The sequence below is a fragment of the Staurois parvus genome, unplaced genomic scaffold, assembly GCF_062004578.1.
Source record: "Staurois parvus isolate SC_StPar_1 unplaced genomic scaffold, SC_StPar_1.0 ptg000149l, whole genome shotgun sequence".
Classification (NCBI taxonomy): domain Eukaryota; kingdom Metazoa; phylum Chordata; class Amphibia; order Anura; family Ranidae; genus Staurois; species Staurois parvus.
Window position 1 is genome coordinate 6,166,771 of NW_028317945.1, and position 25,407 is coordinate 6,192,177.

The following is a 25,407-nucleotide window of genomic DNA, read 5'->3' on the forward strand; positions in this document are numbered from 1 at the left end:
CATACTATGCCACCAGCAGTTCCTCACCATATCTGTTCTTGGTGGTGGATGCAGACTTGATCTTCGTAACTTTAACTCCTGGCGCATGCGCAGAGAATCCTGTGAATAGTAAATTGGAATTTATATATATATATATATATATATATACATACAGGTGAAACTCGAAAAATTAGAATATCGTGCAAAAGTTCATTTGCTTCAGTAATGCAACTTAAAAGGTGAAACTAATATATGAGATAGACTCATTACATGCAAAGCAAGATAGTTCAAGCCGGGATTTGTCATAGTTGTGATGATTATGGCTTACAGCTCATGAAAACCCCAATATATATACACAAAGCAAGAAACATTAGTTTGATGGTCAGTGGGAAGAATGCTCTTTACATTTGTGGTCATCAGTAAGAATTAGCCCCTTACAGATAGCTAAAAAGATCAATGATGTCAGTGGGAACTTATATGAGAGACTGAAATTTCTCATGGCTCGGGGAACCCTTGGTAACCTGTGCAGGATCCTTAGTTGAGAAACCCTGAGATAGCATGATAAAAAAAATAGATATTTCAGAATAAATTTGAGATATCGCAGAGCTTTAGGTTATTAAGGTTATTAAGTCAGAATTTTAATATATCTCAAAGCTCTGAATGCAATACTTAACACAAGTACAGAAATAAGACATACAGTATATGCTGATCCTTGCTATCACCATTATTCTTATGCCCTGTAGGATCTGGACTGAGTTTGCTAAATGCATGTTGAAGAAGGCTGTAGTATGGCACGAAAAGGCAAAATACAAACGACACTAACAGGTTTGAGGCTGCAGCTTCTAGCTGTCTTTCAGCTTTCAGACACACCCTTCCTGATTCACAGGTTTATATTTGATATGCAAAGTCAAAACAGCTTTGTGCCACTTTGAGTTTAAAGCTGAAATTAATGCAGAATTTCAGGCAATGTTAGAAAAATTAAATTTACACCCCCTTTACAGCTAATGAAGAATATACTGCTCATTTATTCTAGAGGATGGTTTACAATCTCGCACCTCAGGGTAAAGACAAGGGGTTGACTGCCGTCTTGCCTTTCTCCACTCTAATAAATTGTTCTTTCCAGAAAGACTTTCAAGGAGTCCAGCCTCCAGAGCCTGAAAAGCTTCAAGGACTTCTGCTGTCCTGAGGACCAAATAATAATGCAATGTGAAAAACATCAACAATCACAGAACCACTCTGATAAAAAAAATCAATTAAAAAAGCATCATTTTTAATTTTAAAAATTTTTTTGAACTGAAGTCATCAATAAACACTTGTCCTTATAAAAACGTAGCTCACTTTCGCTCCTGGCCAAATATTCTTTCCACTTCAGCTTTTCCAGGACTGCGCCATCGTGACTTTGGATCAAGGCGGTTCAGGGCAGGTCTCAGGCGTTTGGCTTGTGGTATGTCTGCCAGCATTGTATAATTGATTCGATTTGAGGCTCCTCGTGAACCACATTCAGAATCAAGGGAGCTTGTTGATGAAGTAAGTCGGCGGCTAACTCCAAGGCTTGAGACATCTTGGCTTGCACGTGATGGGCTGTGATTGGAGAGTGCTGACTGAGAAGATACTCCACCAACTCCAGACTGTGAGACCCCCACATGTTCTTTGGAGGTGCTGCCTTTATTGAAAGGTTCCACATTGGCTATAAAATAAAAATAGGAACAAAAACTGAATGGTGCACTTTGACAAAAACAAAATGGGCCTCATTTATTAAAGTGGCTAAAACAAGTATTCTGTAGTCCAAAGCAATATGCTCAAAACAAGACAGAAATAATGTGATTGGTTGCTGTAAGCATCACAGATATTTCTTCTTTCAGACACTCTATACATGAATGTTAAAATGTTGGTCAGCAATTGCATGTAGATTATCTTTGTCTAAACTAAATTTTAATGAGATAGTGGGGGAAAAAAAAGGAACCAAAACTGCACAATAGGGTTGATTTACTTAACCTAGAGAGTGCAAAATATAGTGCAGCTGTGCATGGTGGGCAATCAACTTTTAACTTCAGCTTGTTCCATTAAGCTTTGACCATAAAAACTGGAAGCTGACTGGTTTCTATACAGATCTGCACCAGATTTTGCACTCTCCGGTATTAGTAAATTGACCTCAATGAGTAATAAAATTTTACAATCTTGTAAATCATATTTCACATTAAGGTGTCCGTTTATGAAACTGAAGTTGCTCGGTTCATTAGTGGTTTATTAAACAGAGATGATCAGTGGAGAACATGCTCTCCGTTGATCTCAGCACACAGAGAATCTGTTATTGACAGAAATGGCCAGTTTATGAGTGAGATACCAGCCCTTCACTTGCACTCTGTGTAAAAATTCCCCACCCAGATTCTCCAGCTCAGAGGTGATATATATATGTATATATATATATACACACACACACTCACCGGCCACTTTATTAGGTACACCTTGCTAGTGCCAAGAAAATATCCCCCACACCATTACACCATATGCCTGAACCATTGGTACAAGGCAGGATGGATCCATGCTTTTATGTTGTTTACGCCAAATTCTGACCCTACCATCTGAACGTCACAGCAACCAGTCTGCCCATTCCCCTTTGACCTCTAACATCTACAAGGCATTTTCATCCACACAGCTGCCACTCACTGGATATTTTCTCTTTTTTGGACCATTCTCAGTAAACCCTAGAGATGGTTGTGCATGATCCCAGTAGACCACCAGTTTTTGAAATACTCAGACCAACCTGTTTGGCACCAACAACCATGCCACATTCAAAGTCACTTAAATCCCCTTTCTTACCCATTCTGATGCTCGGTTTGAACTTCAGCTAGTCGTCTTCACCACGTCTAGATGCCTAAATGCACTGAGTTACTGCCATGTGATTGGGTGATTAGCAATTTGTGTTACCAAGCAATTTAACTAATAAAGTGGCTGGTGAATGTGTGTGTGTGTATATATATATATATATATATATATATATATAATATTTGTGTATGCTGTGTAGTGAAGTACTGAAGAGAGCTGCCAATTTAGCAGCGGTAATTCACTGCTGCTTAGTAAACTGATGGCTGTGTGTTTCATTGATCTCTTGTTACTGTAATCTCGCTATATCTCACGAGATTACAGCAACAGTAGCTGTTTTTCAGAGTTCAAAGCATTTGTAGGATGCTTCACTCCTTATTAGGAGAAACAATCTACAATGCTTTATAAGCAGGCACTCAGAGGAGAGCTGTCTCCTCTGAGAATGCCAGAAAACTCAGCAGCGGTAATTTACCACTGCTTGATAAATGTACACCGAAATATGAAAACTGTTTATGATGCCATTACTCAGTGCAGTTCTTATAGTATACTCTTATACCAACCTTCTATGCAATTTAGTAAATATTTTAAAGCAAGGTAAATGTGTAATTTGCTTGAGCCAAGGTGAAGCAATCATGTTGTGTGGAGGTTAGATAAGTGCTTGGAGAGTCACCAGAAGTGAAAGTAAGCTCAGAATGCTTGGTCTGAGTGCTTTATCTAGTGCATGTTTATGTGCATTTTGCATATGAGTGTTTTAACCTTTTTTTAATAAAGTAATTTTACTGAAAAGAAAAGTACTATAGTATTTTTTATATTCTACTTCTTTAAACTACTAAATCTGGAAGAAACAAAGTGGACCTTGACCTTTGATTTGATAAATTAATCCCTATAGGGGTAAAGTCTTGTGTGACCTTTTTGTAGTGTATTAGGTTCGTCAATAAAGATGAGACTTTCTCTCCCAGTATCAAGCACCAAACAGTTGATATAGTGCTACACCAAGTCAGGGTATTATATTGGATGATGTATAACACTGGAGTGTCAGTAGCCTAATTTAAATTGTTTTTATATACATTTATTTGATTTTTTTATGTATTATATTTGTGTAGTTCATAAAATGTAGATGACAGTAAGGCTTGCCTAAATTCAATCTTTACTTAATACTTCTGTAAGAGGAAAAACGTTATGCGATGCAGCAAGCACTCCTTCATTCAGGCTAGTTAGATGTATTTTGCAGCTTCACTATCATCCCAAATATCACCATACAATTCCGACAATATCATGACTTTAGTTCCAGTGTACATCCTCACTTTATGTGCTGCTATGTCTTACCACCCAATTTCCTTTGTGGTCCTCCTGACATGTCATGTCCTCTTACAATTTTAATACGGACATGTTTTTCCTAACGTTTGTTTCCCCACTGTTCATATTTTAATATGGTGTGTAAGTATTTAAACTATACAGTGAAAAGTTTTAATTTATTCTGTGCACATATTCTGCATTTAAACAAGAATGTAGAGACCTGTTCTTGATACTGAAGATCTTCTAATGAATCCCCCAGATTCTGTTGTATTTCTTTGATGACATCTGGTAGGTGAAGCACTTCTCTGATGACTTCTTAGGGAGGAAGAACTTTGCAGATCTTTGTAAGAGGAGGAACAACTTGTCTGAGTCCTAACAGGAGCAGCACTTCTTGATTGTGTGGTTCTCACATGTGAAGCATTCTGTTGTGACCTAAAGTTAGAGGTACTAGATGGCTGGCTTGTTGCAGGAGAAGTACTCCTTTGTTGTAGTCTAACTGGAGAAGTACTTTGTTGTACTTTTACAGGTGATGGGTTACTTTGGTAGGAGTCCAGTGAAGAGTGGAAGGATCTAGAAGAGCTGGAATTTTTTTGTTGACAGTGCAAAGAAGAGGAGTTGCTTTGTTGAGATTTTACAGGAGAACTTCCATTCTGAGATCTCACAGGTGAAAAACTTCTCTGTTGTGAGGTCACAGGCAAAGAACTTCTCTGCTGAGATCCTAAAGGAGAATGGCTCCTTTGTGGGGATTTCACAGGTGAAAAACTATTGGGTTGCTGCCTTGCAGAGTTGTTTTTTTCATGTGATTTTGTGGGGAAACCCCCGTGAGACCCAGAGAATTGCATCTCACCTTCTGCTTCAAAAATTTCAGACACTTCTTCATAGATGCTTCTTAATCCCCAGCCCTGAGGAGTACAGTAAAAAAACTATTATACATATTATACCGTAAAACTAAAAGCAAAGACATGCCAGATTGACTCCAGTCACTTATAGTGTATCTAAACCCAAGAAAAAACATGTTATATATTGCAGTTTACCAGTCATTGGATGTGGTGACTCTTAGTTCTCTTTTTCAGGCTTTTTTTCCACCTGGTGATATTTCCAGTAACAAACTCTCTAATATTCATCTGTAAAACACCACTGTATACTATGAAAAAGGCTCCCAAGAACCAAAGAATCCTAGAAAATGTTTTCCTCTGCACTCATGTAACTGCAGTTACCCCTTACTTATCAGTACTTTGCAGGAAGGAGGTGTGGTTATAATAGGTGTATTGACAGCCACATTCTGTCCAGTAGTCAAATGTGCACTGTCGTGTGACAAAAGGAAAGAGAATCAAGACAAAATGCACAAGTAAAAATGCTCTTGGCTCAGGGCCAAAATTTGCAACATACACACATAGGATGGAAGAGTGTGTAAATTGCACAAAAAAATCAAAACCGAGAATGTGCAAAACAAATCTAAATGCCTAAGCAAAATTTTGCAACATTGACATGTGTTAGTAAAACCGTACATATCATCACAACTACTTTGTACATCCAGGTGAATTATACCGCTTTTTTTTTTCAGGACAAATTGGGCTTTCATTTGGTGGTAAATGATAATGGTTATCTCCTGATTTTTTTTTATTATCAAAGGAAAACTAGCCCAAAATAGTAAAAAAAAAATCATTTTTTTATTTAGCTGTGTGTTTCTTGTTACTACCATAACCTACCACCAAAGAACAATCCAAAATAAATTCTCCAGCTCTTGACGATCGCAGCAATAACATATATGTGTATGTTATTTGTTGTTTGTACCCGTAGTACAGCCCAGAAACAAAAATGCGCATTTTGTTTTTGTCTTTTTTTTTTTTTTTTTACCTAAAACACACTAACACTGACATTGACACTACCTGACACTGATACCAATTTTTTTAAAAATCCTGACCTTTGACCCTGACCTTTTGACCTTGACCCTGACCTTGACCCAAACAATAACCCTGGCACTGAACTAGATCAAACCTTGCTCTAGGTATTTTTTCTTTACTTTTTTCTTTTATTTTTTAATATTTATTTATTTACTTTTTTTTTTTTACATTTTTTTTCTCTCTATGCTAGGAGTTAGAGAGATGCAATGCATCTCTCTCCTCTATTCATAGAGAGAGAAAAAAACAAGGGGGCTGGGCTGCACAGTGTCTGATCACTGTGATAGCCAATCAGAATCAGTCATGTGACCCGGAATCGGGAGTCCCGGGTACCGATCGTTAGAACGGGACCCGGGGCTCTCAGTGACACCACGGTCTTTGTGCTGGGAGCGCACAGTGCGGCGCGCTCCCAGCACAAAGACAGGTATGCAAATATGTGGCCCCACAGAAAAAAGCCCAGTTCTGTGAGGCTGCATATTTGTTTGACGATGGCGTCAAGGGGTTAAAGTACATTTCATACTCCTGACCACTACACTGTTAAGTACATTGTATATTTGTGACTACTGCCCTTTTTATGCTACAGTGCTTTGAAAAAGTATTCGTACCCCTTGAAAATTTCCACATTTTATCATGTTACAACCAAAAACATAAATGTATTTTATTAGGATTTTATGTGATAGACCAACACAAAGTGGCAAATAATTGTTAAGTGGAAGGAAAATGATAAATGGTTTTAAATTTTTTTACAAATAAATATCTGAAAAGTGTAGCATGCATTTATATCCAGCCCCCTTTACTCTGATACCCCTAACTAAAATCTAGTGGAACCAATTGCCTTCAGAAGTCACCTAATTAGTAAATAGAGTCCACCTGTGTGTAATATAATATCAGTATAAATACAGCTGTTCTGTGAAGCCCCCAGAGGTTTGTTAGAGAACATTAGTAAACAAATAGCATCATGAAGGCCAAGGAACACACCAGGCAGGTCAGGGATACAGTTGTGGGTAAGTTTAAAGCAGTTTTAGGTTATAGAAAAAATATCCCAAGCTTTGAACATCTCACGGAGCACTGTTTAATCCGTCATCTGAACATGGAAAGAGAATGGCACAAACCCACCAAGACATGGCCATCCACCTAAACTGAGAGGCCGGGCAAGGAGAGCTTTAGTCAGAGAAGCAGCCAAAAGGCCCATGGTACCTCTGGATGAGCTGCAGAGATCCACAGCTCAGGTGGGAGAATCTGTGCACAGGACAATTATTAGTCGTGCACTCCACAAATCTGGCCTTTATGGCAAGATTAAAGCTATTGTCGAAAGAAAGCCATAAGAAGTCCCATTTGCAGTTTTCCAGAAGCCATGTGAGGTAGACAGCAAACATGTGGAAGAAGGTGCTCTGGTCAGATGAGACCAAAATTTAACTTTTTGGCCTAAAAGCAAAAGGCTATGTGTGGTGGAAAACTAACACTGCACATCACCCTGAACACACCATCACCACCGTGAAACATGGTGGTGACAGCATCATGTTGTGGGGATGCTTTTCTTCAGCAGTTATAGGGAAGCAGGTCAGAGTTGATGGGAAGATGGATGGAGAAAACCTGTTAGAGTCTGCAAAAGACTTGAGACTGGGGTGGAGGTTCACCTTCCAGCAGAACAACGACCCTAAACATACAGCCAGAGCCACAATGGAATGGTTTAGATCAAAGCATATTCATGTGAATGGCCAAGTCAAAGTCCGGAATTCAAAATCCAATTGAGAATCTGTGGCAAGACTTGAAAATTGCTGTTCTCAGGCGCTCTCCATCCACTCTGGCAGAGCTTGAGCTATTTTGCAAAGAAGAATGGGCAAAAATGTCACTCTCTAGATGTGCAAAACTGGTAGACACATACTCAAAAAGACTTGCAGCTGTGATTGCAGCGAACAGCGGTTCTACAAAGTATTGACTCAGGGTGGCTGAATACAAATACACGCCACACTTTTCAGCTATTTATTTGTAAAAAATGTTGTAAACCATTTAGCATTTTCCTTCCACTTTACAATTATGTGCCACTTTGTGTTGGTCTATCACATAAAATTCCAATAAATTAAATTTACATTTTTGGTTATAACATGACAAAATGTGGAAAATGTCAAGGGGTATGAGTACTTTTTCAAGGCACTGTATATTGTACATGACTTATTTCTGAACACATCTTTTATTGTCTCAAAAGTTGCTGGTTGCAAGGTAGTTATTTCCTAATGAGCTTTGTATAAGTCTTTTAGACATTCCTTTGTGGCAAAGTAAGTCAGCATATTTTGTGGGTACAGGAATTGTAGCATATGTGAGCCCTGAATCTAGCAAACAGAATTCGGTATCATTTAACCATGCTTCTGTTAGCACAAATTGAAACACACCCACCAATGGTCATGGTGCACCTTGTTGTGCTTTATTCCTCCCCTCTGGATGTCCACGGGTGCCCTGGGTCTCTCACTTAATCTTAGCAACACTCCTCATTCGCAGTAATGCCAGGTATTTACTCTACAATATCATAATATTTATAAATAATTTAAAGGCAGCAAAATCCAAAATAGTACATAATGAGGAATACACATTGGAATATTTAAGTTTTGGTGTTAACAATGGAGCAAATATGCAAATGTTATTGTTAATTTGGTAAAATATGACTTGGTAACAGTGTAGTAGACTTTAGCAGGACAGAAATAGCATTCTGGCCATACTGGCATTTGCATGGTATGTACCAATCAATTCATTTTATGCTAAATTGACAGTGATAAATGCTTTTGGAGGTGTGGTGGTATATGACAGACATCTTTAGCATAGGCTGATATCTCTTAGGTAGGATTCTCACTGATGCTTTGTGGTAACACATGCATTACCGCAATGCGTGTCAACCTATGGTATTTGCATTGGTGCACTATAAGCCATTTATTATAAATGGGGCTTTCCCAAAGCAATGTACAATAACATGCTACATACTGTGCAAGCTTTCACGCACCACAAGGATGTACAAGGGCAATGATACAATGAGTACAATCTATACGTCATGACTGCCCTTCATTGCATGCCGGCGTCAAAGTAGGCATTTAAATGTGCAGTGAATACAACTCTGAATGCAAACAGATATTTAGATGCTGAAAAATGAGATAGAGACATTATCTGTTGAGGTCTCTCCTGAGGAAGGGGTCTTCACCCCAAAACATTTATAACTATAGAAATCTCAGTCGCTCTCCTACCTGGGCAATATTAGGGTAATATGCTATCTAATATTTATGGCATTGATTTATCTTTTATGTTTTACTATAGTTATGTGTATAATCATTTGTGTATACAAGTCAATTTGCCATTTCACTACTAAATCAGCATTCTTTTGATCTTTGTTCTAGTCCTAAATTACTCTGTTTTTATTGGTTATGGAGTGTTGATTTACACTCTTATGGATGTTTACCACACTATTGCCTTTAATCTGTATTATGCTATGAGGTATTCAGAGGATGGTCATAATTACATCTTAGACAGACCTACTAGAACATTTGTCCCCATGGGAGATTCTTCCTTACTACTTGCTTTCATGACAGTTCTAAAGAGTAGGATTTACACTTACTTTTGGCCTCAATAATAATGGTAATTAGGTTACCCTTTAAAAATAACGATAACCTGGACTAATACAGAGGTGACTCTCTCCAGCAGAGAAAAAAACTAAAATAAAAATTTGGCAGAGGGCCTTCCATGCTCTATCCAAAACTACACCTCTAAATGTGTCTGTATATAATACTTTTTGGCCTTTTGGAGGCATTATATTTCATGTAATCCAAGCTGAACAAGGTGGTCCATACAGCACAGACATATACTGTATCACAGGCCTTGAAATTTCCACTTGCCTGCTCACCAATGGCGAGTGGAAATTATGGTGGGGGCGACTGTGTCCCCCAGGGCCGCCTTGCTGAGCAGGCTTGGAGCTCAGGCCGGATCTGTCCTTGTCACTGGGAGCCATCAGACTGCTCAATAGCTGAGCGCAGTGAAAGCAAAGAAAAGAGTGTGTGCTGTGCTCTCTGCCTCCCCCTAGACTGCAGTACCCGGCTCTGTGAGTGAACAACGAAGTATTGCAACTATTTATAGGGTGTGTGTGTGTACATGTGTGTGTGTGTTTGTCTGTGTATGCATGTACATGTGTCTGCGTGTATGTACATGTGTGTATCTGTAAATGTGTCTGCGTGTATGTACATGTATGTGTGTGTACATGTGTCTGCATGTGTGTGCATGTACATGTGTGTGTATGTACATACAGTCATGGCCGAAATTGTTGGCACCCTTGATATTTCTCCAGGAAATCATGTATTTCTCACGAAACGTATTGCATTAACACATGTTTTGCTATACACATGTTTATTCCCTTTGTGTGTATTGGGACAAAACAAAAAAAGGGAGGAAAGAAAGCAAATTCGACATAATGTCACACAAACCTCCAAAAATGGGCTGGACAAAAGTATTGGCACCCTTTCACAACTGCGGATAAATAAGAATGTTACAAGCATGTGATGCTCCTGTAAACTCACCTGGGGCAAGTAACAGGTGTGGGCAATATAGAAATCACACCTGAAAGCAGATAAAAAGGAGAGACGTTCACTTAACCTTTGCATTGTGTGTCTGTCTGTGCCACACTAAGCATGGACAACAGAAAGAGGAGACGAGAACTGTCTGAGGACCTGAGAACCAAAATTGTGGCAAAATATCAACAATCTCAAGGTTACAAGTCCATCTCCAGAGAACTAGATTTGCCTTTGTCCACAGTGCGCAACATTATCAAGAAGTTTGCAACCCATGGCACTGTAGCTAATCTCCCTGGTCGTGGACGGATGAGGAAAATTGATGAAAGATTGCAACGCAGAATAGTCCGGATGGTGGATAAGCAGCCCCAAACATGTTCCAAAGACATTCAAGCTGTCCTGCAGGCTCAGGGAGCATCAGTGTCAGCGCGAACTATCCGTCGACATTTAAATGAAATGAAACGCTATGGCAGGAGACCCAGGAGGACCCCACTGCTGACACAGAGACATAAAAAAGCAAGACTACAGTTTGCCAAAATGTACTTGAGTAAGCCAAAAGCCTTCTGGGAAAACGTCTTGTGGACAGATGAGACCAAGATAGAGCTTTTCGGTAAAGCACATCATTCTACTGTTTACCGAAAACGGAATGAGGCCTACAAAGAACAAAACACAGTACCTACGGTAAAATATGGTGGAGGTTCAATGATGTTTTGGGGTTGTTTTGCTGCCTCTGGCACTGGGTGCCTTGACTGTGTGCAAGGCATCATGAAATCTGAGGATTACCAAAGGATTTTGGGTCGCACTGTAGGGCCCAGTGTCAGAAAGCTGGGTTTGCGTCCAAGATCCTGGGTCTTCCAGCAGGACAATGACCCCAAACATACGTCAAAAAGCACTCAGAAATGGATGGCAAAGAAGCGCTGGAGAGTTCTGAAGTGGCCAGCAATGAGCCCAGATCTAAATCCCATTGAACACCTGTGGAGAGATCTTAAAATTGCTGTTGGGAAAAGGTGTCCTTCCAATAAGAGAGACCTGGAGCTGTTTGCAAAGGAAGAGTGGTCCAAAATTCCGGGTGAGAGGTGTCAGAAGCTTATTGATGGTTATAGGAAGCGACTGATTTCAGTTATGTTTTCCAAAGGGTGTGCAACCAAATATTAAGTTAAGGGTGCCAATACTTTTGTCCAGCCCATTTTTGGGGTTTTGTGTGACATTATGTCATATTTGCTTTTCTGCCTCTGTTTTATATTTGTTCCAATACATACAAAGGGAATAAACATGTGTATAGCAAAACATGTGTTAATGCAATACCTTTTTTGTGTGAAATACTTGATTTTCAGGAAAAATATCAAGGGTGCCAACAATTTCGGCCATGACTGTACATGTGTCTGTGTATGTATGTACATGTGTCTGTGTTTGTATGTACATGTGTCTGTGTATGTATGTACATGTATCTGTGTGTATGCGTGTCTGTACGTGTGTCTGTGTATGTATGTACATATGTTTGTGTGTGTATACATGTGTCTGTATGTGTGTGTGTGTGTACATGTGTCTCTGTGCGTGTGTGTACATGTTTCTGTGTGTGTATGTGTGTGTGTGTGTATGTACATGTCTGTGTGTGTGTACATGTGTCTCTGTGCGTGTGTGTACTTGTTTCTGTGTGTGTGTGTATGTGTGTGTGTGTGTATGTACATGTCTGTGTGTGTGTACAGGTGTCTCTGTTTATGTGTGTTTGTTGGTGGCGAATAACTCTTAAGGCCTGGCTGGTAGCTCCGGACTAGAAATTTTAAGCCCTGTGTATCATATACTGTGTGTCTTCTTGCTAAGCCAAAAATAAATTTCGGTTATCGGTGTTCCAAACTTTATTGTGTTTTATAATAAGCATCATTTGCTGGTAATGCAGAATACACCAGACAAACATGGCTCTTCACAACTGTCTTGTCTAGCTGCATTAATCAAAAGCCAGCAATCACCCTCCAGGAACACTCTTCTCCCCTGTCATCACTTTACTTTCTGGTGCAAAGAACAAAAGTACAGTTTGCTTGGGAAAATGTAACTTTGCATTATATTTGTGCACACAAAAATGTTCTTGAATAAGGCCCAAAGGCACAAATCAAGTTTTTTTTTTAACACATGAAAACATTTATACTTTTTACTAATGAATTGGGACAAGTGTAAAAGAGCTAAAACAAGGAAGGATCCCCATTCTGATATACCAGAATCATATTTTCTCAAATTTATAATGCTGTATTTATGGACAAATTTAACTCTTATACTTGTGTATGGATGCTATAGGGACATTAGATTGTAAGAGTGACAGAGAAATAGAAATATATTAGGTATAGTAGGTAGAAAAAAGGGGCATTGCCATTTGTTATATATGAGGCTGCATAGCCACAGACCAGTCACGGTGCCCATACTGTCCACAGCCAAAAGTGCCTACCATGGGAAATAGGGCATCAGAACTGGATCATGGAGCAATAAAAGAATTTGGCCTAGTTTGATGCATCACGTTTTCTTTTAAACCATGTGGATGGCAGCATGTGTGTGTCGCTTACCATGAGATAGCACCAGGATGCAGTATAAGAAGAAGGCAAGCTGGCGAAGGCAGTGTGATGCCCTTGGACAATGTTCTGCTATGAAAAGTTACACCCTGCCATTCATATGGATGTTACTTGACACAAACCACCTACCCAAACTTTGTGGTTAACCAAGTACACCCCTTCATGCATACAGTATTCCCTGATGGTAGTGGCCTCTTTCAGCCACATAATGAACCATGCTACATTGCACAAATGATTAAAGAATGACTTGTGGAACACAACTACAAGTTTGAGGTGTTGACTTGGCCTCCTAATTCTCCAGATCTCAATCCAAACAAACATTTCTGATATGTGCTAGAAAAACAAGTCTGATCCATGCATGCCCCACCTCACAACTTACAGGATTTAAAGGATCTACTGCTGATGGCTTGGTGCCAGGTACCACATCATACCTTCAGAATTCCAGTGGCATCCATGCCATGAAGTTCTGGTTCATCAGTGTATATATAGGACAGTGAAATAAGTTTGGATCTTACCATGGAGCCGGGTCCATCCTCGAAGTCTGTACAGCTCAGATGGGTCAGCGAGTATGTTTCCTGCCACCTATACAGGTCACATTACATGTTTAGCCTATAAGACATGCTTATATAAGCAGTACATTTCATTACAAATTCTGTAATAAATACAGTGGAACTATAGCAATGCTATCTAAAGATACTACTTATATGAGTTTTACTATCTCAAATATGCTTGAGAAAAGAATGTTTGCTATATACAATAAACTTTTGCTTCATTTACTTATCACCCAGTAAAAACAGACTAAAACTAAGAGATATTCCAAAACCACTTTATGGATTATGACTAACCAGAGAAGAATGGTTAACCTTGTTGCACACAGAAGATGCAAGCTCAGGCTAAAACATTTACTATGTACTAAAACTGCTATATATAAAAATGAGGAAGTGTAATGGGCTCTTAGTTTGGGTATAAACTAGAAACTGTGACAAGAACAGAAGATATGCTTTAGAATTAGTGTGGGATCATTTCAGCACATTAGAAAACAACTGGTGTCTTATGTTTCCTTTCTCACATGTTCTGTTTTAAATTTAGAAATGGGTGGAAACAGAGTAGATTTTGAAAACATAACACATAGGGTTCATGAGCATGAATGACAAAAATACCTTTTAAGATTTTAGCAATATATCTAATTTTGCCATTTAAAAACTCTAAAGATTGCCATACCTTGATCAAAATTCAGCCAGTTCAGAAGGGACCTGCTGAATTTTGATCAATGTGTGGCTGTCTCTGCTTAACATAATTTGGTCATTTGACTTCTGTGAAAGGGTTATGTTGGAAAGTTTTCTTCGATCAGCAGCTACAGCCAATCAGCTTCAGCTGATCAGTGTACTCTGACAGCAGTGGGTGTTGCTGTCAGATCCCAATGGCTTAGCAGAGGCGATTCCTCCATCCATCTCATTTGTATGGATAGACAAATCTTTTAGGTTTTTTTTTCATTCTGCCTTCTGGCTGAAGAAAAAAGCACTAACCATGTATGGTTAGCTTAAAATGTTACTAAACCCTGGACCCGGCATTCACTATATCTGGTCTCCCACAGTACACAGAACATGGAAATGCTATTATTTTAGTAAATATGAACTGCTAAATACCTTTTCTCATCAGCAGTATATAGCAGTGTTGTGGCTTCTATCAGTGTCCAGCTAAACACTGGTTAAAGCTTGTAGAAGGAGTTTTCATTCTCCGTTGACTATTTTATGAGGCGGCATGACCCCTGACCCTCTGTCTGGACAATGCTGATTGGCCCTGTGCCCCCCCCCAAAAAAAAAACTACTTTCTAGCAATAAACACCAAACTGAGCATGCGCAGAGTGCTTCCTAGGGTTCTATACTATCAGCAGATGGATTGTGGATTGTGGAAGAAGGGGAGGATGATAGAAGGGAGGATCAAACAGCCTTTTTACACAATTAGGATTAACCCCTCCTTGGTGAGTATAACATGCTTTACTGTATATACAGACTGGTTTTACTGTTGTTGGTTTAGTAACACTTTAAGGTTTAAAACCAAGGGCACCTTTATAAAATTAATTCCTCATGACTAAAGTCAGTTGCAGACAAAACCTTTTTTGTAAAGTTTTGGATAGCACTGGGAAGAGTAATAATCTCATTCCCATTTATTCTAAAACTAAAAATTTTTTGAGTGCACTTGGGAATTCACATCTTTTGTTTTTACCTTTTCTTCCCAGGTTATTGGATATGCTAGATTGTTTAAGTATAACATAGATGATATTCTCTGAAATATCACCTGTGACATGCGCAAGTCAGGAAAGACAGGGGGTGATTAGAGGACTCAACGCATGGCTGAAGACCTGATGTAAGAGGGAAGGATTTGAATTTCTAGAGCACTGGGCTGACTTTTCATTGGGGTGCAACCTATATGCTAGAGATGGTTTGCACCTGAAACAAAGTGGGTCTGCTGTGCTGGGGGAGAGGTTTATGGGACGGTTGGAGGAGAATTTAAACTAGGAACTAGGGGGGAGGGAGAATTAGATTATATTGCGGAAGATAGATCAGACAGGGGTCAGTCCTTATTGGTGGGTGGAATGGAGAAAGATGGGGGAAGGGCTTTGGCAGGTTATAAGAAAGTTTCCATGATACAAACAACCATTGGAATTAGTACCATTTGTACGAAAATACAAAATATGCAAAATACGTATACACAAAGTGTCAGTGAATTAAAGTGTTTGTTCACCAATGCCAGAAGTCTGCCAAGCAAAATAGGTGAATTGGAAGCTTTAGTGCATGAAGAGAACTATGATTTAATTGTTATTGCTGAATCTTGGCTTCATTCTTCACATAACTGGACCATTCATATTCCTGGCTATGTTCTCTTGCAGAGAGACAGGGTAAATAGTCATTTCAAAGCCATTGTTTCTAATTTTTAGGGACTCTTTAATGTCTGGCATAGTACCACTGGACTGGCATAAGGCCAATGTGGTGCCTATATTTAAAAAGGGATCAAAATCTTTACCAAGTAATTATAGACCTTTTAGTTTAACTTCTATAGTTGGGAAGATACTGGAGAGTTTAATAACAGACCACATACAGTAGATGAGTTCTTGCTGAAAAAAAAATATTTTATATTTTAAGCAACAGACAGCATGGATTCATGAAAGACAGAAGTTGTCAAACAAATCTGATTTCTTTTTATGAGGAGGTGTGCAAAACCTTGGACAGAGTGGTGCTGGTGGAAGTAGCATACTTGGATTTTATGAAAGCGTTTGACACAGTTCCCCACAGATGGCTAATCAGTAAGGTAAAGTCTACCAGCTTGGAAAAATCTGTATGTAAATGGATAGAAAACTTGCTAAATTACCGAATTCAGAGAGTAGAGGTTAATGATTCATACTCTGGTCAGGGGTTGTCAGAGGTGTACCCCAGGGTTCAGTTTTGGGACCCTTACTTTTTAATGTATTTATAAACAATATAGGGTCTGGGATTAAAAATCCCATTTCAGTCTTTGCAGATGACACCAAGCTGTGCAGTGGAAAAGTCCTTACAGGATGTCTCCAATTTACAAACTGATCTCAATGCACTGTTTAATTGGGCAACTATGTGGCAAATGAGGTGTAATGTTGATAAATGTAAGGTTATGCACTTGGGGGCTAAGATTATGCATGCATCATATATTCTGGGGGGGGGGGTACAATTGGGGAAATCAATGGTGGAGAAGGATCTGGGAGTTCTGGTAGATCATAAGCTTAAATGGAGTTCCAGCTGAAACCTATTGCCTAGGCGATTGCAGCGGAAATGGGAGCAGGTATCTGTCAAATTCGGGTACCCGCTTCCCAAAGGTGCCAATCCTTAATGGGGAGTGTCACGATCGCACTGTCGCCGCCACCAACATGCGACAATCGCACGACTGAAACTAACAGTAATACGTCACGCCCGCGGCATCAGACCCCAGACCTTCTCACCAACTCGTGACCGAAGGACCCGCCAATCTAAAACCACGGTGTGACGCGCATAGCAAGGCCCCACCCAGCTGCACCCTGCACAGCGATTGTTCAGCTAATGGGCTACAATTGGTGCCTGCAGCCTGTATGCGCTTGTTACTGGGTCGGGTTATTTACGCATCTAACCCTCTACTGCCACCACCACTTTTGTCGGAGACTGGGAAACTCCTGTTATCAAATATACACTATATTGACTGAAAAGTCGCCTGTCCAATACGGTCACCGCAGGCCGATTGGGCAGAGGATTAAACAAACACAGTAGCATCTCTTCAAAGGCAGGAATTCGTGAATTGCAAGTAAGTGCTTAGAAACAGTTTAACACTTTCAGAAAGAAAGATTTATTACTAAAAGAGTCAAACAGGTGCAATAAAATATTTACAAAGAAAATGTAACTATATATATATATGTATATAAAGGTACAGCAAAGAGATAATAGGAAGGAAATTAAAGAGTTAAGTTACTTGCCAATATGCCTTGGTTTGTAAGCAGATCCAAGTGTAGAGCAGGAAGGGTCTTTGATCTCCTCTGTTACGATGTTAAACTCAGGAGATGTTCATCTTGAACTAGCATTTAGGTTTGCAGCCTGTCCTTTTTAAAAATCCCTCTGCAGGGGGGTTGGCTCTGACTCTGCCCAATTCAATATTTTGGGCCGGAGGTCAGTGGACTCTCAATTAAAACTAACAGCTTCATACTCCATGATATGAAACATAGGTGACAGCTGACCTGAGGAATGTTCAATTAACTGCTGGCCAGTTTTATGAGGTTTCAACTTCTTTCAAGTCCGGGGAGAAGGTCTTATCTGTTTTATGATGGGTGAAAAAGGTTACACTTTCCGCAGACTGCTGGCACCAAACCAAGGATGCCATCACCTGTGTTGACCCCCCACCATCTGTCACTCAGGAGATAACGTTTGCCTCTCAGGAAGGGAGGGGGTAGGGAATGAGGGCTGAGGAATAGTTCCACTAAAAGAAAAGAGAAAGGGGAACTCCGCATCCAACTCTGATGGGCTAGTTCGCTACAGGGAGCAGGGGACAAAGCATTATTATCATTATTATATTATTATTATTATTATACAGGATTTATATAGCGCCAACAGTTTTCTCAGCGCTTTACAATATAACGGGAGACAATACAGCAACAGTACAGTTCAATGCAAGAGGGATTTGAGGGCCCTGCTCCTTGGAGCTTACAATCTACAATCTTTGGGTGGAGCTCCACTTTAATAATGGCAAGCAATGCCAAGCTGCGGTTTCTAAAGTGAGCAAAATCCTCTCTTGTATTAAAAGAGGTACACTGGGGAACTGGAGAAAGTACAGAGAAGGGCAACCAAACTGATAAGAGGCACGGAGGAGCTCAGCTATGAGGAAAGATTAGAGGAACTGAATGTATTCTCTCTTGGGAAGAGGAGATTAAGGGGGGATATAATCAACATGTATAAATATATCAGGGGTTCATATAGTGAACTCGGTGTAGAGTTATTTACCCCGAGGTCATCACAAAAGACAAGGGGCACTCTTTACATCTGGAGGAAAAGAGATTTAATCTCCAAATATGGAAAGGTTTCTTCCATATTGATTGATTGATTCCCTCAGTTGTACTCCCCCTAGTATGTATGATTCATGCATATTCTTAGCCTCCAAGTGCATAACCACAGTAAGAGCTATGAAAATGTGGAATAGACTCCCTCAAGAGTTGGTTCTGGCCAGCTCAGTGGATTGCTTTAAAAAAGGCCTGGATTCTTTCCTAGATACTCATAATATAACTGGGTACTAACATTTGATGGGGTTTTTTTACCTTCCTCTGAATCAATTGTGGGTATAGGATTCTAACTTTTTATTTTTTTGGTTGAACTAGATGGACTCTTGTCTTTTTTCAGCCAGACTAACTGTGTAACTATGTAACAATAATGTAGCAGACAGAATCTTTAGTCTACCTTAAATATGGATTTACTTTAAAGTAAATGCTCACATTTTTAAAATAACTAACATGTTATACTTACCTGCGCTGTGCAATTGTCTTACACAGAGCAGCCCCAGTCCTGCTCTCGTTGAGTTGACCGCCAGCTCTCCTGCCTACCCCCCCCCCCTGCCGAGTGCCCCCATAGCAAGCTGCTTGTTATGAGGGTACTTGGGCATGCTCACTCCCAAGCATAGAACACACAGAGAAGGGTTCGGCCCTGCCCCCCGCTTCCACCTCACTGGCTGTGATTGACAGCAGTGGGAGCCATTGACTCCCAATGCTGTCTCTAAGCCAATGAGCCTAGCAGAGAATGCATTAAGGTAAAACATCTTCTGCCTTTAAAACCACTTTAAGAAACCTTTATTAGGGTTCATGTACATGGGCTTTTGTTTGAATTTCAGCTGCTTTTCTGCCCTATGAAAATTAATATAAATAAAAAAGGAACAGGTAGCGCTACCCTCATGAGGGCCGCTGAGGTTTTGGGTCCCGCTAAGCTCTGCACAGCCAGGCAACACACATTTTCCACACTTTCATCCAAAGTCAGTAAAACAGTCCTTGAGCTTGGTTTTTGTTGTTTTATTAGAGGTTAACAACTTGGATGGGGTCTAGGGGTACATGGTGTGACGATTGTGCGCAATAGAGACATGGACGCTGTACGTGACAGCCATCTTGTTAGGTCTCAGCCATATTGTCTCTCCTGTCCTCCCTCCTCCCTTTCTAATGGAATGTATAGCTGTAAGTTGAACGTAGGTCAAAAGGGCCTCTTATCCTAAATAAAACACAGCTAGATAAGGCTCCAGGGCTGTAAACCGCTAATTAGTCTGGTTCAAGGGGTCTGCTTTGAAAACCACTTTCCTCTGCCCCATCATAAAACAGTAACTCAGTCAGTCATGACCTGTTAGGCCATTAGGGCTAGAGCGTGCCACAAAACATACACTCCACATGAGACATTTTTCATACCATTCATAAAGTTTAGCAGGAACTGGGCACATTAATATTAGGTATATATTCGGATCGATCATTTTAATAGGAGTCACACAAGACCTTACATGGCTATATTGGCACCTAGAAGAGAGAAGAAGCAGTCTCTTTCTTCCTGGGTGACAAGGGTACGCTGTGTTTAGTATCCCTGGGTTTGAAATATAATTCTGAATATTAATCTGCCAGTTGCTAGGATGCTACCTGTACCTATTGGAGGTTATTAACCTTAGTATGAAATTGTAAAGAGACTTTATCATAATCTTGGTTACCGCCTAACACCCATCCCCAAACTGGATGATTGGTCATTTGTTCTCAAGCGACACCCCTTTAACCTCCTTAGCGGTATTCCCGAGTGTAGCTCGGGGTAACATTTCAGTACCAAAAGCGGTAACCCCGAGCTACACTCGGGCTTACCATGCGGCGCTGCTCCGGCATGTGTTCTTCACTTACCTTACCCTGCGCTCCCGCGATGTGTCCCCTGCAGCGTCCCCGGCCATCTCCTCCGGCCGATGCCGGCATCCGGCTTCTGTGTCCTGTCCCTGTGACGTCGGGACGCACGGGCGCCGCAGCCGCCGCCGGCGGCGGGAAATTTAAAAATTTAAAAAAATGTCATTTTTTTTTTTTTACATTTTACATAGTAAAACATTGCTGTCTCAACCAATTTCACATACATTTTGTCCCGAGTGCTTTGTCCTGTGCCCTGCCTGCATTTTGTCTGTTCTTTCTGCCTGGAAACTGAGAAACGTCCATGGCATCCAAAAAGTGTCCCTTTAGGTCAAAAGCGGTTTAGATCAGCTAGAGAACAGCGATAGTAAATCAGAACCACTTGCAGAATTGAGTGATAATGATTCGTGGGGAAATTCGTCATCAGACACTGAAAACGATTTTGCGACTGAGCTCAGCGATGTGCGAACTTGGTGCTATATTTCAAATTTCAGTGTTTTTTGGTTTGATTATATTATTGAATTAAATTTTTTATTATTTTTATATTATTTTTATGATTATTTATTAAATTATAATTTATGATTTTGTGTTTCAAATTTTATCATACCCGGGATGTTTACTAGACTCTTGTTCGGACAGATTTCAGTGAGTTATTCCTAAATATTACAGGCCTACAATTAAAAAAATACATATTTCTATGCAAAAAAATGGTACCGCTTTCAGCACCAAAAATCTGAAATAATCATACCGCCAGGGAGGTTAATATGATAGAAAAAGACTGACAGGCTGGAGAAGATAGCTTTCGTTTAACATCAATCAAGGAAACATCTAACGGACTTGAGAGCCAAGGCAATCTTTTTGTTCGGAGAATTGGAATCTGCTCAAACCAAGGACATTGCAAGTATCCTGCCTTCTGAACTTCTTTCTTTTATTTCTCTGTTGTTTTATTGTCCTCTTTATATCTTTATAACATCTTTTTCTGTAAATATTTTAATTGCACCATTTTGACCTTTTTAGTAATAAATCCTATTTTGAAAAGTGTTGAAACTGTCTCTAAAGCTTTTAATGCAAACTAAAGAATCCCTGTCTCTTGAAGAGTGCTACTGTATGTAATAATCTTCTGAATATATCTGTCTGTGGTGACAGTGTGTATTACAGACACTTATGCTGATATCATAGTGTTACTGCTAAGATTTGTGAGTTTCCTCCTTCTCTGTAAAAAGTTGGTGGTGACAATGTAAAGGGTTAATTGCGTAATTAACCTGACCCAGTAACAATCGCTTTCAGGATGCTGGCACATAGATTGTAGTCCCGCGAGCTGGAAAATCTTTGTGCAGGGCGCAGCTGAGAGTGACATTGTTACGCAAGTAACAGTACAGTGCGAGATCGGCTGGTCCTTCAGTCATGAGTTGGTGAGAAGGGCTGGGGTCGGGAGCTTCAGCCTGTAGGCAGGCTTCCCTCTTCTGGGAACCCCTCCCAGGCTCCAAAGCAGCAGCACCTTCCTCGTTCCATCTTCCACCCGACTCCAACAACCCTGCTGATCACACTCTCTCATATTTATTGATTGTCCTAGCCACCATGCCAAGCCTCCTGCTTGGGGATTGGCCAGGTTCCCTCAAACATGCAAATCCAGGCCTCCTCCCCTCTTCCACCCCTTTTCTAGAAAGTGCCAGTTGTTTATAGTAGGGTTTGGAGAGCTCCAGAAGCCCTGACCTGTAGAGCCTCCCAGCCTAATCTGAAGTGACTGATGAGGGAGCACGCATGTTCCGAAAGCGTGCCAACCCCCTCCATCACGTGACTAGAAGTGAATCCCGGAACTAGGAGGACATGCTGGAAGCCACCAACACCACCACCAGATACCGGTGACCACCATCCATCCAGAGGCTTCACACTCTTTCACTACAGCGGATGCTTATTAATTTACAAGCGCAAACCTACTTATGCTTTGTGACTGGCCTGTATTACTACACTTTTTATCCAATAACTACTTGGCAACCGCGCTATAGCTGAATGACAGCTACAGCACGGTTGTCCAGTTCTGGGAGGGCGTCATATGACGTCCTCCCAGAACGCGCACCTGGCGATCTCCGTGATCGCTGTGCCCTATGGACAAAGCTGATCAAGTGATGTGGTAAACGGCCAATCACAGCAGCCTTTTACCACGTGATCAGCTGTGTCCAATGACACAGCAGATCACCGGGTAAATACAGTTGCCGTTTATCGACTGCACTTTCCTCTCACTGTCACAGTGTGAGGAAAGTACTGCCGATAACCGGCAATTGTCAGAGAACAGATAGGCACTGATGATCAGTGCCCTGATGATCAGTACTGTCCAGCAGTGCCACCCACCTGTAGTTTTGTAGCCCAGTCCAGCATTGTGTAGGTCTACAATTTTGTCCCTGACATCCTTGGACAGCTCTTTGGTCTTTGCCATTGTGGAGAGTTTATAATCTGATTGTTTGATTGCTCCTATGGACAGGTGTCTTTTATACAGGTAACAAAATGAGATTAGCAGCACTCCCTTTAAGAGACTGCTTCTTATCTCAACTTGTTACCTGTATGAAAGACACCTGGTAGCCAGAAATCCTGCTGAATGATAGGGGATCAAATACTTATTTCCCTCATGAACATGCAAATCAGTGTATAATTTGTTAGACATGCGTTTCTGTTGATTTTTTTGTTGCGATTCTGTCTCTCAGTGTTACAATACACCTACCATTTGATTTTATTTTCATTTTCTTTGTGAGTGGGCAAACATTCAAAATCAGCAGTGGATCAAATACTCATTTCCTTCACTGTATATATACATGATTTTGCATTTCTGAGTAGAGGAAACACGCGGCCGCAGCTGTCAATCACCGGGTCCCGGCCAGCGTCCGTTGATTGCTGAGGATCTCCGATGGGGAGGAGAACTGTAAACAAAACAGTTCTCCTCCCTGTCAGCTCCTGCACACTGCTTTGCATGGCTGTGCTGTGCTTACAGTGAAGCACAAGCACAGAACGTCATGTAAAATGACACACAGCACACAGTTAACCCTTTGATCACCCCAGATGTTAACCCCTTCATGCCCAGTGCCATTAGTACAGTGTCAGTGCTTTTTATTAGCACTGATCACTGTATTGGTGTCACTGGGGATGTCAGTGACACTAAGTCAGTTCCCCGCAGTGTCAGAATGCTCACCGCAGTCCTGCAGTCCCGCTGTAAGTCACTGATTGCTGCCATTACTAGTAAAAATAAAAAAAAAAAAGCCCAGTATATATACCACCATTTGTAAATGCTATAACTTTCACGTAAACCAATTAATTTACATGTATTGGGAGTTTTTGTTTTAGCAAAGACATAGTTTTTTTCTCAAAATTGTCAGCCTTTTTTTTTATAGCACAAAAAAGGACAGACAATCAAATACCACCAAAAGAAAGCTCTATTCGTGGGGAAAAGAGGGCGTAAATTAAATTTGGGTGCAATGTTGCATGACTGCACAATTGTCAGTTAAAGTAATGCAGCACTGTGACGCAAAAAATGGCCTGGTCAGGAAGGGGGGTAAATCCTTTTGGAGGGCAAGTGGTTAAAGAGAAATCAAAACAACTCAAAATGGCAGGGCATGGGTCCACGCCTGGGACCTCTGCTGCGCTTGGTAATGTCTCTTCTTGCTACAACACCTGGAATGCTGGACAGCTCATGAGACAATTCCTTGAATGATCTTGCCTTGACACTGCTTATCATTAACCTTGAACTCTTTGCTAGTCCTATTAACTTCCTATTTGCCAGAATATTGTGCCTTCTCCAGCCAATATCTCACACTTGTCTCCCCTGCTTCCATCCGTACCCTTGCTACTACAAGTTACCGACCTTTGGCTTGTTCCTTGACTACGCTTCTGCCTGATTCAAACCTGCAACAACTTAATATCAACCGTTGGCTTGTTTACTGGCTATGCTTCTGTTTAATCCCTACCTACTATATCTGCTACTGAACCCTGACTTGCTCCCCTCCTGGTGGAGCGATCCTGAGGACCACGACCTGGTACTAACATGCAGCAAAACCCATCTCCACCATCAGGAGCTCTGGTAAATACTGCTTAGTGCTTAGACCCCGCACCTCAGGTGAGCCTGCGTCATCCGCCAGTGTGTCCTGTTTGTATACCTATTCTGCTGGTTGATGGGAGGCTTTCTGCTGCTATAGATACTGGTCTCTGTGCCTGACCCCTGATAATGATACAAAAACAAGTTGAAGCAACTCAGAAGTACCTTATAGTGCACCTTACTTGTTTCTGAGTCTAGTGCTTATGTGCATGGACCCTTTCTCTGTATACTCTTCACCTGTGAAACAGTTAGTTCATACAGTATTCTGATATATACAAGTGTACAATGCATTATTGTAGTTGTGGAGCGTTTCAACCATAAAGTAATGTCTTGACATTCCTATACTACATATCTAACAAGTTCTTCTGAGACTAAAAACAGTAGTGAAAAAAGAAGTGAGGAGCAGACAAACAGATATGAATTTACACTGTTATTGTATTCAGCCGTAATGGAACCCATTTCTTATATGCTTATTAGGATCCAGTGGCTGATTGTGTTGAAACAACAATTACACCTACTGACCTGTCCTCCGCATTTCCGTCGTCTTCCCAGGTATAAAGCTCACATTGAGGAGCTACAACACACAAGGGGCTGTTGAGGTCACTCTCTGAAGAAGAAAGGACATCAAAATATAGTGCATGGTGCCCAGATGAGACAGAGGAGCCCTGGAACAAAATAACAAACGCGTCTTAATTTTAGGAAAATTTTCAAAATCTTTTAAGGACCTTTACTTTGTTTTAAAATAACATTATAATGCTTCAGCCAGACAGATAATTGGGTGTAACTAATAAATATTCATAAAAAACTGCAACGAATGTTTAAATATAAAATCACA

The 25,407-nt window shown here is 40.6% G+C and overlaps 1 protein-coding gene across 1 annotated transcript; it reads right to left on the reverse strand.

The window, feature by feature from the left end:
- Positions 1 to 1,226: 1,226 nt before the first annotated feature.
- Positions 1,227 to 25,215, reverse strand: LOC149464676 (uncharacterized). The gene is made up of 4 exons (XM_089674297.1): positions 25,095 to 25,215; positions 13,614 to 13,680; positions 4,319 to 5,000; positions 1,227 to 1,666 (listed from the first exon to the last, which is right to left on the reverse strand). Exons 2-4 carry the CDS (start codon positions 13,614 to 13,616, stop codon positions 1,314 to 1,316), a joined length of 1,038 nt encoding a protein of 345 aa, XP_089530423.1. The 5' UTR covers positions 13,617 to 13,680; positions 25,095 to 25,215; the 3' UTR covers positions 1,227 to 1,313.
- Between the last annotated feature and the right edge of the window lie 192 nt (positions 25,216 to 25,407).

Excerpts from the sequence above, each read along its gene's own strand:
- LOC149464676 (XM_089674297.1), bottom strand. Across the intron at positions 1,667-4,318 it reads ATCTTCAGTATCAAGAACAG|CCAATGTGGAACCTTTCAAT; the intron begins GTCTCTACATTC and ends TTTATTTTATAG.